General features: G+C 35.3%; 1 protein-coding gene across 1 annotated transcript in view; it reads left to right on the top strand.

Moving 5' to 3' along the window:
* The window catches only part of LOC150085955 (sn-1-specific diacylglycerol lipase ABHD11-like), a 111789-nt gene extending 98670 nt beyond the window's left edge, over positions 1 to 13119 (top strand). The window contains exon 6 of the mRNA XM_090373618.1: positions 12748 to 13119. Within this exon, the coding sequence (XP_090229744.1) occupies positions 12748 to 12880 (133 nt within the window). The 3' untranslated portion in view covers positions 12881 to 13119. The remainder of the gene's footprint in view (positions 1 to 12747) is intronic.
* Positions 13120 to 17872: the final 4753 nt, after the last annotated feature.

Genomic DNA, 17872 nt, shown 5'->3' with positions numbered 1-17872 from the left:
GTCATTAACTGATCTTCAAATGTGAATTACAAAATATATTTATATATTAATGGGACTGAATGTTTTTAAGGCCAATCTTGAACCTCTTCCTCTACCAATATAAGAAGGAAAAAGTTTTCAAAATCCTACTATATTATGTGTTGAAAACCTTTAACAATTCCTGCTTATTAATAAAATAAACTATCAGTTGAGATAACCAAGCACATGCAGATATATTGCATTGTACAGGTATGGACTTCATATAGGTAGCTCTTGTAACAGTATTGAGGTGTTACAGGAGCTACCTGTGTTGTTCATCATTGGTGTTATCATCTGGTGGGAATGAGTGAAGTGATTATTTTCAAATCTTTTCTGTGAGGGTTTCTGCTGTGAACCTCTGATGTTGGTTGGAAAAGAAATACTGTACTTTTGGTTCACAGCGGTATTCAGTAAAGAACTGAAGAGGTAATTCTTTTGGTTTCTGAGTGTGGGGAGAGAGGAAGAGCATAAATTTGGAAATGAATATTTCCAAATTTTTGCTCTTCCAAATTTTTTAGTACATAGTTACTAAAAGCATTAGTGGTGTCAGGTGCAGATCGGTAGGACGGGAATTACTTTTCTGGTAGCTTCTGGATCTACCCCTAGGTGGCACACAAAGCAAATCCAAAATAATATGTGGCATGCCACAGGAAAAGGTTGACCACCCCCTTTACGATTTTGAAATAACTGAAGTAACAAAGAAAGATTCCTAGAAGGGTATTTATTGGTTTTAGATGGAAATGATATCTCTTTTTGATATATTAACATCTCTCGTTGACTTAATTTTTTATTTTAAATTTTTTCTTGAAAAAGACTGAAAATTCCATATGTTAATTGGAATAGCTGACATTAGACTTTCAATGCTAAGCATAAAGACCATCTTTTAATGTAATGGAAACTCCAACAATATTATTATTAGCCACATGGTATAAGGAAGCCTGAGGCTTATGCTGCACCAGCCAAAAAAAGCCCATCTCACCAGATGTGAGCCTTTTCCAGACATGTCCTTACCCTGCCTTCCTAAACAAAACAAAATAAGATCTTTGCCGCTAAATCTCATATTTAAACTTCTACAGGGAGGTCCAGTTGTCATAATGAGCAAAGCCTCCTTAGTATAGCTTGTCTCTGATCACTATCACCCAATGATGGCATCTTATCCATACACTTTGCAGTGAGGTTGAAAATCAATTTATATATTTTTTTTAATAAGAAAAACCATTCTTTTTGTATTTTAAAAGTACATATTAGTAGTAAGTACATGACAAAATAAATACACTGGTGTTCAAAGAAAATGCATCACCTAGGAATTTCACATTTCTAGCCCTTTTTTGCGATGGTACGTTACATTAATGACTAGCATCACAAATAAAATTATAAACAAAAGATATTTATTAATAGTTATTAATAAATATTTATTAATATTTGACAGTGCTCTCAAAATATTCCAAAATGAGCATTTGCAACCTTTATACAACAGTTTTGGTAAACAAGACAATTATGGCTGAAATGTTATCAGAAGTCCTAAATTTGCTTCAGTTTAATCATTTTAAAATTGAAAACAAAACGAAAAGTTCACCAGGTGAAAACTAATATTTAGTTGAACCACTTCTGGCCCTGATGACAGCAGCACACCGTTGAGGCATTGACAAGATCAATTTCTGAAGATAATTAACTGATAGTTTGTGATACCAAATACGAATTATGGCTTCCTGAAGATCACGAAGGGTCTTTGGTTTCTTTCTGGTAACTGCAGATTTCACATTCTTCCATTGGACCATTCTTCCAACCATTTTTTCACCTGTAACAAATGTAAACACATTACTGTCAAACTTCTAATGCAGAAATGAAGCTAAAATAACTACAGAAGTGCCTACTTACACTTTTCGCCCAATGACAAGGAGCAGAGTCATCCTGAAAGATGCGCCTCCGTAGCCAGGTGGGAAGGAGCAGCAGTGCGTAGCACACGCTTCTTGATTAGACCGGACCGGGGTTCGAGCCCGTCACCACCAAATACGGAGCATGCGGAAAGGTCAGGGAATAACCACCGCACCGGAGCAATATGGCCTTAGTTGCTAATGCTCCTATAAACCAAATAACAACAACAATCCTGAAAGATGCAGTTACTTGGCAGGTTGAAATGGTCTCTAATGATTAGCAGCAATTTGCCTTCCAATATAGCCAGGTATCCATTGGCATTTACGGAACCTTTTTATAAACTACAGGTGACCTACTCCGTGATATGAAATGCACCCCCCTCCCCTGTATCATTTGGCTGGTAGGGAATTTCACTGTAGACACCATACAGTCTGGATGGTATTCTTCACCATGTCTATGGTGAATCGTTTGTCTCCCATCAGAACCATGCAGGTTGAATTTCTTCTCATCCAAGAAAATAACTGACTTGCACTGCTCGGGGGTCCATTTGACATGCTCCTTACACCAAATTAATCGGGCCTTTTCATTTTTTGTGTGAGGAGGGGCTTCTTCTTAGGACAACAGGCTACAAGTCCATTTTTGAAGAGGTGTCTTCAGACTGTTACTGCACTTGCTGCCACTTGTGTATGTTTTTTCCATTCTCTTTTCAGCTCAGACGAAGAAGCTTTACAGTTTTTAAGGTATAAGCGTTTCAAAATGCGGTCCTGTTTTGGCATAGAGACTCGTTTGCATCCGGTTCCTCTTTTCCTATCAGGAGAACCAGTATTCTTGAGTTTGGAAAGAAATATACTCGCTGTCGACTGATTACAAGACACTATAAGCAATATGATGGGAAGAACATCCTTCCTCACATAAAGCAACAATAGCACTCTTTCTTCATGGCATCAACTGCATGTAACTCGCCATCCTAATACAAACAAGGAATGACTGCAACTCTTGCAGAGCGTGCTTATATAGCTGAAAGTAACAGCTGATGCAATATTACATCATCACCTACGCGTATCAATCTTATCTGATGCAATCTGTAAGAAATATTGCCATATACTTACATTATTCGGACAACCATTACAATTTTAAGGGGTGATGCACTTTCTTTGAACACTAGTATATTTACAATAAATATTCCCTGGAATGTGTATGTGAAAAGTCACTTAATTATAAACATTATACAGGATGAATTACCATGTGGTTCATTCATTCATATTCAAGGTAAGTATTATTCTTATCAATCTTTTATAAAAAAGTAATTAAATTAAATCAATTAATATATGATAAGTCTTGACCTTAAGCAGGATATTTATTGTGGCAGTGAGCAACTAATGCTGATGCAGTGATGAAAGTAACTGCAGATACTGCTAACAAATAAACTAAAGTGTGTAGTTACTTGAACTACAGTACTTGGATTCTGCAACTGAAAAGCATCTTACTCACAGGATCCTTCAGAAGCATTCTGTATAAGAATGCTTCTAAAGTACTGCCAAATAGGATTAACCATTCCAAAAGACCTTCCCATCAAGAGTGACATGGCCCATGTGTTCAAGATTAGTGTTGGCCCAGACCATCCCCTGCAGATGGAAATATCATATCTAGGCAGAGCACAAGGCCTCGAGTGCCAAGTGATAGTGACTAGCGATTTTCTTCCTGTGAATATATAGTGCTCTTCCAAAGTGATATGGTTTTGTTTCTTTTCTAGTGTGACCTGTTCTTTTGTTTACTTGAAGTGGTTCCATACTTTAAAGGTCAAAAGTAAGAACCTAGAAAGGAAATCCACCTTTCTTTTTTTTATTCTATATATTCATTACTAACCCTCTACTTACTTCAACAACCGCTTGGTCACTGGTGGCACCGCTCCTGCCTCCACATGGTGGGGGACAGTAACCTGGGATATAAGACAACCCTCAGGGCTAAAAGGAGCAGAGCTGGAAACATAAATTTCCACGTTTAGAGCCAAAGAGCTCTCAACAAAGTGACAATCACGATACTGACCATGACTTCTCTATCTCAAAGAGAATGAAGAAAGACACTGGCAGACAGGAATTACCAGCATTCCTGATTATACATTCTCTGTCAACACAACCTGTGGGCAAAACTCTCCCTCTTCATCATTCAGAGATGCCTCGAACATGCTGCAGGTTCACCAAAAATGGTGAAACGTCTCCAATCTGGAGATTTATTAATAGAGACTCCCAATTCTTGACACTCTGAAGTATTATTATGTTTGACATCCTTGAGTGAAATCCCAGTTCAAATCACACCACATACCACCCTCAGTTCTTCAAAGGGAGTGATCACTGAATGGGATTTATTGAACATTCCTGAAGATGAAATAGTTCAGGAACTTAAAGATCAAAAAGTCGCTCAGGCAAAAAGGATCATGATCTGAAAAGATGGCAGTTTAATCTCTACCCAGAGTATAATTCTGACTTTCAGTTCTCCAAACCTACCAGCTTCATTCAAGACAGGATATTTAAACTGTTGCATTCGACCCTATATCCCAAACCCTCTAAGATGTTTTAAATGCCAGAAATTTGGCCATTCCCAGACAGCATGTCTGGGAACGTGGAGATGCAACATGTGCAAACTGTGGGTGTAAAACTCATACACAAACAGAATGTAAGGCATCAACTCCACAAGTGTTCAAATTGCAAGGGCAAGCATCTGGAATATTCCAAAGACTGCAACCTCTGGAAGTTGGGGAAAAAAATACAAAAATATAAAATTGAAAATAAGGTTTCCTACCAAGAGGCAAGAAAACAAGTTAAATTAAGTATGCCAAAATGCACCTATGCTTCTGCTACTTACAGTCACCAATCAGTAGCATGTCAGATGGAAGTGACCATCCCTTCACACATACAGATTTCAAACTGGGCTCGATCAGTCCTCGGTCCAGCATCCATCTCCACCAAATGTAGTAGACCAATGCAATAATACACCACTGATAGTTCCATCCCAGAGACTTCCCCATTGTCAAGCAGTGGATAATTTTCAGAAATCAGATCCTGTTGAGATGAAGCAATCTCATCTATTAAGCACAAACACAGATGATACACCCAACCAAGAAGATCTGCTTGAAATACATGCAGATGATGATATGGAAGAAAGTAATGACTTAGGATGCCCTAATTTTTCAAGAAAAGAAAAATAAAAACTCGACAGATGTAAACAAGCCACCCACAAAAAACAGACAGACTCATCTTCCAAAAACTAAATAATGGAACAAATCATACAATGGGATTGCAGAGGTTTTCGCAGAAATACTGACGATATCTCTGAATTAATTCACCATTTCATTCCTGCTGCCATGTGCCTACGAGAAACGAATTTAACGTCAAAAATCTCTGTTTTAGTCAAAAATTATACCATCTTCAGAAAAGATCAATCTGAAACCAATAGCCTCCATGGAGGAGTAGCTGTACTCATGGAATCACGAGTCCCCTCCAGGTGCATTCCTTTGAAAACACTATTAGAAGCTGTTGCTACACGTATAGTTATCGGTATCACATTGACAGTGGTCTCGATATATCTTCCGCCAAACCATCCATGCACATTTCAGGATCTGGAAAACCTTATTTCTCAATTACTGTCTCCTATCTGTCTATTAGATTTTAATGGACATCATCCATTGTGGGATTCTCAAGTCTCAGATGGACATGGTGAGCTTATTGAAATGCTACTTGGCAGACAGAATTCAACATTATTGAACACTGTCTTACCCACTTACATGCATTTTCCTACTGGGTCAAGCACTGCTATAAATCTCTCAATCTGCTCTCCGATCCTCTTTCCAACTATAGAGTGTAGTACAAGACAATCCTCTAAACAGTGACCATTTTCTGCTGATTTGTAGCATTCAAACTACCCAGTCCAAATAAACAGAAGCAAAAATGAAATGGAAATTTTCCAAAGCGAACTGGACAAAATTTTAAAAAATCATGTATCTTTTGATTAGGATATCATTGAGTCTTCTGCTATTGACACTGCCACCGATCATATCACAATACAGATACTAATAGCTGTAACAGCCACCATCCCACAGTCTCAAATAAGAAATCATTGGCATATCAATCACTGGTAGAATGGTGATTGTAACAAAGCGAAAAGGGAAAAAAATGCAGCATGGAACACCTTCCACAAATATCCCACCACTGCCAACCTTATTAACTTCAAGAGACTGAGAGCCAAAACTTGTTTCGTCCAGCGAAAGGCAAAAAAGATTCATGGGTAAAATTTGCCTCCTCAATCAACAAAGATACTGATACCTGAATAATTGTTTTGGGAAAAATAAAGAAGCTAACCTGGAAATATCATATATCACCTTCTCCTATTATTAACTGGAATGGGAAGATCTCTTCTGGAGAGATTGCCAATGCTTTAGAAACTATGTTCTGTGAACTGTCTGCTTCAACCGCCTTTCCAAAAAATTAAAGCCGAAACTGAGAAAAGGAAACTAAACTTCAAAGCTACATGTCATTTACCATATAACCAACCACTCACAATATCTGAGCTGAAAGAATCTATATATACCTCAAGAAACAGTGCTCCTGGCCCTGATGGAATTTACTATATAATGCTTCAACATCTCAATCAGAAATCACTATCGTCATTACTAAAATTTTACAATCGGATATTCTCAGAACATACATTCCCCACTTCCTGGCAACATTCTTATATAATAGCTGTACCGAAACCTGGAAAAGATCATTCGATTCCTCACAATTATAGATCAATTTCTCTAACCAGATGCTTGAGTAAGACCTTTGGAAAAAATGGTTCACCATCAACTCACTTAGTATCTTGAATCCCGAAACATAATCAGTAACAATCAGTTTGGTTTTCAAAAGAATAGATCTTCCCTAGACCTTATGACAAAAGCTGAATCAAACATAAGAAATGCATTCATCAGAAATCAACATCTCATCATGATATGCCTTGATATCAATATGGCATCCTAAGAGATCTCCATTCTATTCATATGAGAGGGCATTTGCCATATTTTATTCAAAACTTCCTTCAACACCTTTCCAAGTTAGGTACCAGCAGGTTTTTTCTCGAACATATATACAAGAAGAAGGAATCCCACAGGGCTCTGTTCTTAGTGCCACTCTGTTTTCAATACGAATAAACAATATCACAAACTGCATTCCAAACACCATTGACTCATATATCATATGAGTATACCATATCTCATATATCATATCTACTTATATACCTTACCATATCCTGCCATTCCCAGAATATGAACTATATTGAGAGGCATCTACAAATATCCATAAATAACACAAGAGTTATGGATGGCACAAAATGGATACAGACTGTCAAGCCACAAATCTACAGCCATACATTTCTGCACAAAGCACAGAATGCATCCTGAACCCGAGTTGCACTTTGCCAATCACCGTCTACCAATTTTGAACAGTATTTGTCTCCTAGGGCTAATTTTTGATAAGAAGTTAAACTTCCAGCAGCACATAAAATATCTAAGAACCACTTGCGCAAAGAAAATGAATGTACTCCGAGTCATCTCCATTACATCTTGGGATGCAGATCATTATACCCTGCTCCACTTATATAAGTCTCTAATTAGATCTCAGCTAGACTACAGAGACCTGTTTATGACTCATCTAGGGAGAGCACCTTAGCCCATCTTGTGCACATCCAACACTCTTCTTTTAGGATAACCCTAGGTGCATACAAGACATCACCAGTTCAAAGTCTTTATGTTGAGGCTCACGAACCTCCACTTAACATCAGAAGAAAGATGTTGCTGATGAACTACTCAGTTAAAATTAAAAGCCTGCCTACTCATCCTGTTTGGCCACTACTTCATGATCCTCAGTGGAAAACCCACTATGCAAATAAACCCAGAACAATTTGGCCTACTGGTATCAGACTGCAGAATCTAACAAAGCTGGAACATTCAGTTTGATAATATCCTCAGAGAATCAAAAGATCCAGATCTCCCCCCATGGACTATCTTCTGACAAATACTTTGAGCAATGGGGTAAAGGTTCCATAGCAAAGATTAATATCCAACAACTACATTTTGCTCATACACAAAATTATCCCCAATTTACCAAGATCTATATTGATGGTTCAAAGTCTGACAATCAAGTGGGTGCAGCTGCTGTCTTCCCTAATTCAACTCTTATTTTCACTTCCAGCCGAATGCAGCAGTTATACCGCTGAGCTCCATGCCATTAAGCTTACTCTGAAAAACATCTCACTCCTGTCAATAAATAAAACATAATATATACTGATTCACAAAGTGCTATTTTAGCTTTTAAAGGCACTTCCTCACCTAACAATCCTTTATTAAAACTCATAAGCTGATGCAACTTCATGAGCATCAGTAAACTGGCACCTTCTCTTGGATCCCTGGCCACAGTGGTATTTCAGGAAATGAATGTGCAGATGATGCTGCAAAGCATCCTTCCAACAAATGATCTAGTCCCATATCCTGATTATAGACACAATATACAGAGAACATGCATGAAACAGAGGACACTTCTGTGGAAAATGCAAACAAATAACAAGCTATTTCAAATAAAACTTGAACCACAATTATGGACATCTAACCTTCGTAAAAATAGAAAAGAAGATAGCCAGAATCTGAATAGGTCACACTCACCTCACACATCTATATCTGCTTACAGGAAATGATCCTCCTCAGTTTGCGCATTGCTTGAAACCACTTACAGTAAAACATATACTCCTTGAATGTAGCTTGTTCAACAATGCCTGATGAACGGCTTTTAGTTTCATTTCAGATCTACAACAACCTCTGTCTCTCAATAGCATCTTAGGTAAAGAAGCAAATCTCTCTGAATTCTTTTTCTATTTAAAACAAATTCAAATGTATGACCGTTTCTAGCTGCTGCACAACCAGTTCTTATATGTAAATTCAGTTGATTTGGGAGGCACAATATGGCCTAAGTTGGGCTCACATTTGGTGAGTATGGGCTTGGCACACCCAGGGTCCTGAGCTGGATATCATAATTCTTCTTTTTCTTGGTGATTCCTTTCTACTTCTCTCTCTCAAGGTAACTCGGAATTTTTTTTTGGCTGGTGCAGCATAAGCCTCACACTTCCTTGAACTATATGGCTAATAATAAATAATAATAATTTGCCCTTGCACCAGAAAACACCACAACAAAAACAACAGAGCATAATCCATAAAATACAAGCTATACTGTAGAATTGGGTCCACTGACAGCCATAGATCATACAGATGGCTGCTGTTCTTTAACATTGTGTGGAAAAAATAAACCCAGCCTTCGTTTGAATCCTGTCTGAATGGTAAGAACTTTTATGAGCTTTTCATGCTGTGGCTGAGTTAGTTGCATGATTTTATTCCAGAAAATGAGTGAGTTTTGATCCAGCAAAACTGACCATAGAATATACTGATGTCTTAGTGCTTAAACTAAGACAATCCAATCCAAATGACAGCCACAGTGAAGAGATCAGCAAAGATCAACACATGTAGATTCAGGGCAGCATTCCATCACCAAAAGGCTAATGAAACTCTCCTTCAGGGCTAATGCAAGGCCCAGACTTAGAAGTGATACAGTAACAGCATGCATACATGTTTATTTTCCTAAATAATAGTTTATTTTTTTAATCATCATAACAGCTTTCTTATGAAGTTTTTTTGTTGCTTAAGACTTTTGCAACTTTATTTAAGACATACTTTTACTTGTACATTAGAATTGTTTAATATATTTAATTGTTTTAATATTATTTTGTATTACATTCAGAAGTTGAGTATTTAAAATGGCCAGCTTATAAAGAGCTTCAAAATGACTTAAGTGACTAACTTCAAATGCTTGAATCACTTTCATATGTATATAAATATTCGTATCTTACATTACTTTATATGTATCTTCATCCTTTCTCCTGACAAATTACAGGATTCTGCAACTGATTGCTTTAATCTTTGTTCCAATTCTGCACTGAATGCATCTCCCAGACATATCACAGCTATTTTTTAGAAGCATCTCCCAGACACGTCACAGCTATTTTTTAGAAGCACCTCTCAGACACGTCACAGCTATTTTCTAGAAGCATCTCTCAGATATATCACAGTATGCTGTGATATATCTACCCAGAAAAACTAAAAAAAAGTTGTACACTATTGGAGGACGTGTTATCAATACTAATCACTGGTATATAATGACAAACCTAGATGTGATAGTTTGTATGACATCTAGAAAATAATTAGTAGAATGACATCTAGTAAAATTGTTATTATATCCCAATGCAAGGCTGCCACAAGTGGGTAGGCGAGGTGTCAGTTATGGGCAGCAGTTCAAGAGGGTGTTGAAATTTTTTTTCGATATTGTTTTCTGATTGGTTAACGCTTTCAGTATTCAACATTCAGGGCGGCAAATTTTATTTTGCTTACTGGTGGCACATAGGAATGCAGTGCTACTGTCCCAATGTGTTGATAAATTTTATGTGCTCCAGTAGTGTGCAACTTTGTTTAGTGTCACCAAAAATGTAGTGTTATGTAAGATTGTTTGCAATTGTATAAATTCAGTCTTTTATAGAACCTATAAAAATTCAGTTTGTTTCTCAGAATCATATGAATCTGACATAAAAGAATCTGAAATGTAGCATTAACCCCATAGGCTCACATCTGGTGAATATGGGCTTGGCACACCTAGGGCCCTGAGCTGGAGTCATCATTCTCTTTCTTTGTGGTTCCTTTCTACTTCTCTCACTCTCTGAGGGTAACTTGGAAATTTTTTTTTGGCCGGTGCAGGATAAGCCTCAGGCTTCCTTGCACCATATGGCTAATGATGATAATAATTATTTCAGATACTTTTCAGCACTTCTATGACAATTGAAAGGTGCTTCCAGACCTTTTCAGTTCACATATTAGCATTGTGTGATAGTTCAGATGCTTTTTAATTCATTTGTTAACATTTTTTTCATTTGTTCAACATTTGTTAGCACTGTATGACACTTCAAGCATGTTTCTGTTCATTTGTTAATGCTGGTAACAGTACATGAATATTAGTTACTCTATCAGAATCAGTCTCCCGCTACTGTTATTATAATAAACCCACACATAGTTAAGAATTTCCTTTATTCCTCGTCTTAGCCCCTACTTCATGTTAGTATTAGTAAGGCTAAATGATGCAAGGAAGGAAACTTTTTCTGCATCAGCCAAAAATAAAAAAAATAATAAAATTTATAATAAAACAGAATATTCATACTGTTCCCATTCACACAAAGTATTCATCCAGTTCCACTTTAAACTTAGCCAGACTCACTGCCTCCATTGTGTTGGGAGGCAATTTATCCTGATGTTCGACAACACCGCCTAAAGATGAATTTCTTGAGATCCAATCTTCTGTTATTCATTCTCTAGATTTTATATTTGTCTTCCCTGGTTCATGTCTGAATTGTGATGGAGAACAGACCCCCAGATTCATTTTATTCAGTCCCTTCAGTGCTAATACACTTCATTAGATTTCCCTTTAGAGATCTAGTTGTAAAACTTTGCAGCTGTTCACAAGAAATGTACACATGAAGAACAGCTTGTAAGCTGTTCTTCGTGCGTACATTTCTTTGCACTCACCACCAATCTGGTCAACCTTCTCTGAACCCTCTCCAGAAGTTCTGTGTTCTGTTTGATGTGAAAACTCCTTTGGCAGCTCCTACTAAATTTCGGACTGAAGTAAAACCGTGTCATGAAAATACGAAGCTGAAATGATGCAAATTATGTCATTTCCTAAATTACGCTAATGCAGTCACTAAGAAATCATCTTTGACAGCACCTACTAAATTTCAGACTGAAGTAAAATCAGTGAAATGGAAATGACGCAAATTACATCACTTCCTAAATGATGCTAATGCAGTCAATTGTTGATTCAGCAGAGTAAGTAGTGGGCGCGAGCATAAAATGTTACATCGTTATTTTGGACTGAAGTAAAATCGATTGATAATGAAAATGCGAGACGTAAATGGTGCAAATGATGTCACTTCCTAAATAAATTCAGTAAAGTAGTGGGCGTGAGCATAAAACATTACATCATTCATAACTTCGGTTCTAGCTGTTTGATTTTAAAACAGTTCTGATTTTCATCAAAGATGTTTTCACATAAAATATCTTTCATGTGTACGGGCCACACATGCACTTTTTTTTTTTACCCGAATATTGCGTTTATATTGGTAATGCTTTTGTTTATTAAAAACATTTTATCTTATTTGCATTCATAACAAGAGTGGCAGATTAGGCTCTGCTATACTGTATAACTGCCATAATTGATTGACTTTTATTGAACAAAATACCCATTTGTTTGATAACTCATATGGCAGGCACAATGGACAGAATAATACTGATAGCTGTAACTAACCAGAAAAAATCCTTTCTGGTTAGTCACAGATAGCATGCAAATCATCCTATGAACATGTAATTATAAAATTATAAATATAATACATGATGAAGATGTATAAACTCGTATACCACATGGGCTAGCCAACTATGGCCATGACTTTTTTAAAAAACTAACCAATAGAAAGGTTAATTTATTTTTCCCAGTAGTACAATCATTTTTAATTATTATTATTATAATTTTAAAAAATCTGTTCCTAACCAGTAGTTTATTTTAATTTTTTTATTATCACAACAGTTTTCTTATGAAGTGTGTTTTGTTGCTTAAGCCTTTTTACAACTTTATTTATTTCTATGTTAGAATTGTCTGATACATTTCATTATTTTATATCCATATTGCATTCCAAAGTTGAGCATTTAACATGGCCATGATTTTTAATTTTATCCTTCTGTAGAAAACAAGACTATCCTGCAATATACAGATTTTTTCCTAATGCAAAGATAATCTACATCAAGGGAGCTGGCCACTGGGTGCATGCTGACAAGCCTGCAGAATTTTTAGAAGCTGTAATAAATTTTATATTGTGAACATACATAATGACATCTAAACTGGCATGTACTCTGTAAGTAGCGATTGTAGAATACTGCCTTCTGCAACACAAAATTAAAAATGAAATGTAGATATTAATTGACTAAATTAAATTGAAGGAGGTCTTGGATCCTTTAACTTTTTTGAGATTTTATGAAAGATACAGTCCTGTGATGTGCTTCCATGATCATGTCATGTTTTTTTCCATTAAAATGAATGAAACCACAAGGGAAAAAAACCCAAAAAAGATGTATATTTATTATATTAGTATATATATATAGGGTTATCCATTTTATCTCCTACTGTATCAGTCAGTGGCATGTACTGACGTAATTACAGCTAAAGAACAAATGGTGTTATTGGATGTGGAGTGAAATATTTTTAAAAAATGTAGCAGAAGGCAATTTCACTTTGACAGTTGTATTTGAGAAAAGTACAGCATTTGGAAGCATGGTTGGTTTTCCCGAGAACATTACATATAAAATATATTTGCAATGCCAAAAGACATTTAGTAATAAATATCCAGACAGGCATATACCATATAAGACTGGAGAAAAACATTGACGAACATGTCCTTCCTTGAGTTGCATCATATACTGAAATGAATGAATGCATGACGATGGACACTTTTGGCATAATCTGTGATAGGTTTAATTAAATTCTGTATTCATTTTTAATAAAATTTTGTTTAATTATAAAGTGGGTTGCATTTTAACTGAATAATTCTATATAGCAACCATTTAATGAATTTCATACTTCACTCTGACTGAAGCTATAGAAGTTAAGCCAGTGATTCTGAAAGTGGGTGCCGCAATGTCAAATTTAGCATTGACTTATGCCGTGGCCATCACTACAAAAGGTCATTGATTTTCATGACCTTTTGTAGTGCGATACAGTCAGCAATTATTTCATGACGACTAAAAAATTATTTTAGTCATCACGAAATATTTGCTGACTGCATCGCAGTGTTTATGTACATACACCTACATATAGGGAACAGCCGAGCCATCCGTCACGTACACTGTATTTGAAACAGCACAGTGCTGCTGCGAACGCTCATACTCGCTTAGCGGATCTTAGCCCTAAAATTAATAAAATTTCAATATAATTTATATATTTTTTTTTTTTTTTTTAAATTTTGAATTATTTTAGTTTCTGGATATAAATTAGAAAATGTACTTATTGTTCTAAAAACATTAAAATAAGTATGAAAATACAATTGAATATTATTTCTTTAATTTAGATTTTTTCATACAATTTATTATTCTTAGAGATATAGAAATTGTGCATAAAATGCAGTATGAGGCCAGTTTTTAAATAAAAAAAAAATTGTTTAAAAATCCTGTACCAAAAGCCAAACTTTTTTTTTTTTTTTCATGCATTTTTCAAAAAACAAATTCCCTCATTGCCCTTCCACATGCACCACCTTACAAAATATTCTGCCAGCACCCGGTGCTGGGAATTTTTCATAATGGATTTAGGGTGTCTTCACATTAAAAAGTTTGAGAACCACTGAGTTAAGCTAATACAACAAAGGTTGAGAATGTGTGCATTTTGCTTAAATGTTTTTGTTCATGATTACAATCAGCAGAGTCAGATTAAGGATGAAAGAGGCCCCTGGCCATATTTAAATTTGAGGCCCCTTTAATATAGAACATACATATAAATACAAACAGTGCAGAGGTCAAAATGTTTTATGTTCTTTGACTTGAAAAATAAAGTAACAATAAAAACAATTTTAATAGAAACTTTTAACTTATTTATTGTACAATAAAAAGGTATAAGAATACAATTTAAACACTTAACAAGTTAAGTTTAAGTATGCATTTATATTACACGTTTTCTTGGTTTATTATTATTAGAAATTTTTATAACTACTTTAGAAAATATTTACACTGAAGCCATGGCCCTGACAATCAGAGGTTAAGTTTATGTAAAGTAAAGCGTGTTAGTTGTCTGATGGCACCAGGGGTTTCCCCCCATCTCTGCTGGTTAGGTTTATGTGTGGGATCAGTCTGTTTGATTCAGTCTAGTGGGCATCAGATGAATCAGGTTTCATTGAATCAAAGCATTGCAAAGATATTCAGAGCCATATTCAATGTAGTTGTAAAAAAAAAAAAAAAAAATTAACCTCATGAGTGCTAAAATTCTGTTGATAGAATAGTACTTATAAGGAAACTGTCAGATACCTGAATGACATTTATGTATATACAGTCGATTCCTAGTGCATTTTGGCCCAATTAAGCGGCTGCCCTAATTATGCAAAGTTTCATGTAAATAGTTAAAAATACAGCTTTACGATTGATTTTCTGTACGATTAAATCATGTTATGATGGACTCACCATAGTAAAGTACCATTCACTATATGATATGTAGTAAGCGCCGGCCATTGTGATCACATATGTGAATTAAAGTTTAATTCTAATAAACAGCGATTCTAATTAGCAAAAAAAAAAAAATAGGAGGAATATTATCCACTGGCTGTAAAAGTAAAGATATACTGTATTAAGTACAAATTTAGACTTGATTACGTTACCAATTAAAAAAATTAAATGATATGTGAAAATTGGAAGAATATTTTCCAAAGGTTAGCAAAATAAAAATAAATTTAGGCTTACGTGCTTAATACATACTGTAATATATACATACTAAATAGTTGACATTTCTGTTCACTGACATTTGTTGGTGGGGGTTAAAATTTAAAACAGTAAAAAAAGATAAGCAATCAACAACAAAGAACACGGGGCGCACACACACAAATCGCAAGTGAGAACGGAGTAACAAGTTACGAAGCTTAAAAAATAGGAATGAAGAGCAGATTCTGAAAATTAATTTTTTTATATGATTGAAGCACTAACAGAAAAGCCCAATAAACAGGGAACTGCTAATTTTTTTATGGTTGTGACCTCCAGAAATCCGACTGAACTATGTGGTATGGTCGAAGACAATCGTAGGGTAATCTTGAGTGCTGCGGTCTCCTGCCCCAATTAAATGGCATGCTATCCCAATTAAGCGAAGTAAACCTATTTTCTCGATTGGGTTCTGTTCTTTAAGATTTGTCCCAAATAAACGGCTGCCCCGATTAACAGGTAGCCCAAATAACCAGAATCCACTATGTGTGTGTGTGTGTATACATATAGTAGTAAAATTATAAGTTCTATAAGCAAATGAGAAAAAATAGAAATTTTTGAAACTTATCATATGCAGACCCTTTGCAGGCCCTGTATTAATGTTTCTTACTACACATTTATATTTACATACATATATATATAAAGTTTAGATTTTTAAGTTTATAGTAATACTATATAATATCGAAATAGGGGGGAGGATATAGGTATTTGGTTATATTATAAAAGTTATATGGCAATTATACCTAAGTGCATGAAGCAGCAACAAAGGATACAAAAGAATATGAGCAAAGTTATAATAATAATAAAGCAAGAGACAAAGCTAACAGATGGAAATGTAAAGAGCACAAGGTGCCAAACTAGTAGGGAAAGGATAGAAAGAAAGAGAAGTATTAAAGGTGGATAACAGGGAAAGAAGGTGAAAAAACCAAAGTGATATATTGAATTACCAGAAATTAAAGGCTGAATTACAAAGCCAATTAGAATTAAGCTACAGAGGAAAAGAAAAAATAAATGATTAATATTAATCATTATAATAAAATAGCATGCAACAAATAAGTGGGTGGGAAAAAAATTTTGATGTAAGAAAATCTAACAATGTGAGAAAGAAAAGACAGTAAAATAGTAAGATATTTGACGCATATTATAAATAATTGATACATAAGCAGGTAATTCATTGGGGACTACACTGATCATGTATTAATAAACTGCATTTCTATGCCTATGTATAGCTATATTGCGTGGGGTGGTATCCTCGGTCTGTAGCGACACTACGGCAATAATGATCGTACTCTCAATGTAAAAATTTTTCTTACCAAATAAATGTCAAATTAACAATAATTAATAAGAAAAAATTTTAAGAACACCAAAGTGCCAAACTTTGACCATTTTTGAGATTAAAATTTGTGAAGTATATAATTTTCCTCCAATCACTAACAAAATAAAGGATTTTTTAGTGAAGATTGGCATGGATTTTTGTAGAATATCGCAGAAAGTTGAGAAATAGAAAGCACATTTTTTAAATACAAAGATTTATATATAAATTTTTTAGCTTAAGCAAATGTGCTCTCGAGCACCCATTTTAGGATCGGTAGTGAGCAAAATTTATTTTTTAAAGAGCACAGTGGTGCTCGCGAGTACCAGGTTAAGGATCCCCCACTCTAGGTGTTCAGTCAGCAGCATTGCAATACCTGTGATGGTAAAATACAAATGGATGTGAGCAAGGAACAGCAGTGGTTGGTTGCTGCTGGTAGCAGGAAAACTTCCCATCAGCCTCCCACTATTCACCCAGTAAATGGAAAATGTGTGCAATTAGTCAGTCATCTATCAACAAGGTTTCTTATCAATTGCTCAGTCAGCAGCATATTGTCAACTCACTGATGTGGAATGAGTCTAAAACTGGCCACCTTGCAAATTTACCTCACTACATCTTAATAAATTTGTGAATAGCCCATGTTACAATGATGTATATACCCTTTACCAACAGCATAAAAGGATATCTAGCATATTAAATTTGTTTCTGTTTGTGGGATCATTGTTCAAAAATTTTTAAACAGCACACGGTGTTATTGGATGTGGAGTGAAATATTTTTAAAAAATGTAGCAGAAAGCAATTTCGTTTGTAGTAATGTTGTAGCAAACATTTTCAGTAACTGAAAATGTTACTGTTGCATACAACAGTAATGGCCAACTAAAGTGCCAAATTTTTACCAATGCTAAATTGATTACAAATTACAATAAAGTGACAAATTTTTTTTTTCACCCACATAAGAGAAACCCAACTTTTATACCATTGGTAAAATTTTGACATATCAGTTTGCCTTGCTGTCGAGCACAGTGGGCAGCAAAACTCTATCATGAAAT

The sequence above is a fragment of the Mastigoproctus giganteus genome, chromosome 5 (genome assembly GCF_048544385.1).
Source record: "Mastigoproctus giganteus isolate SK-2022 chromosome 5, ASM4854438v1, whole genome shotgun sequence".
In the NCBI taxonomy this organism is placed as follows: Eukaryota; Metazoa; Arthropoda; class Arachnida; order Uropygi; family Thelyphonidae; genus Mastigoproctus; species Mastigoproctus giganteus.
This window is presented reverse-complemented; position numbering and strand designations above follow the sequence as displayed.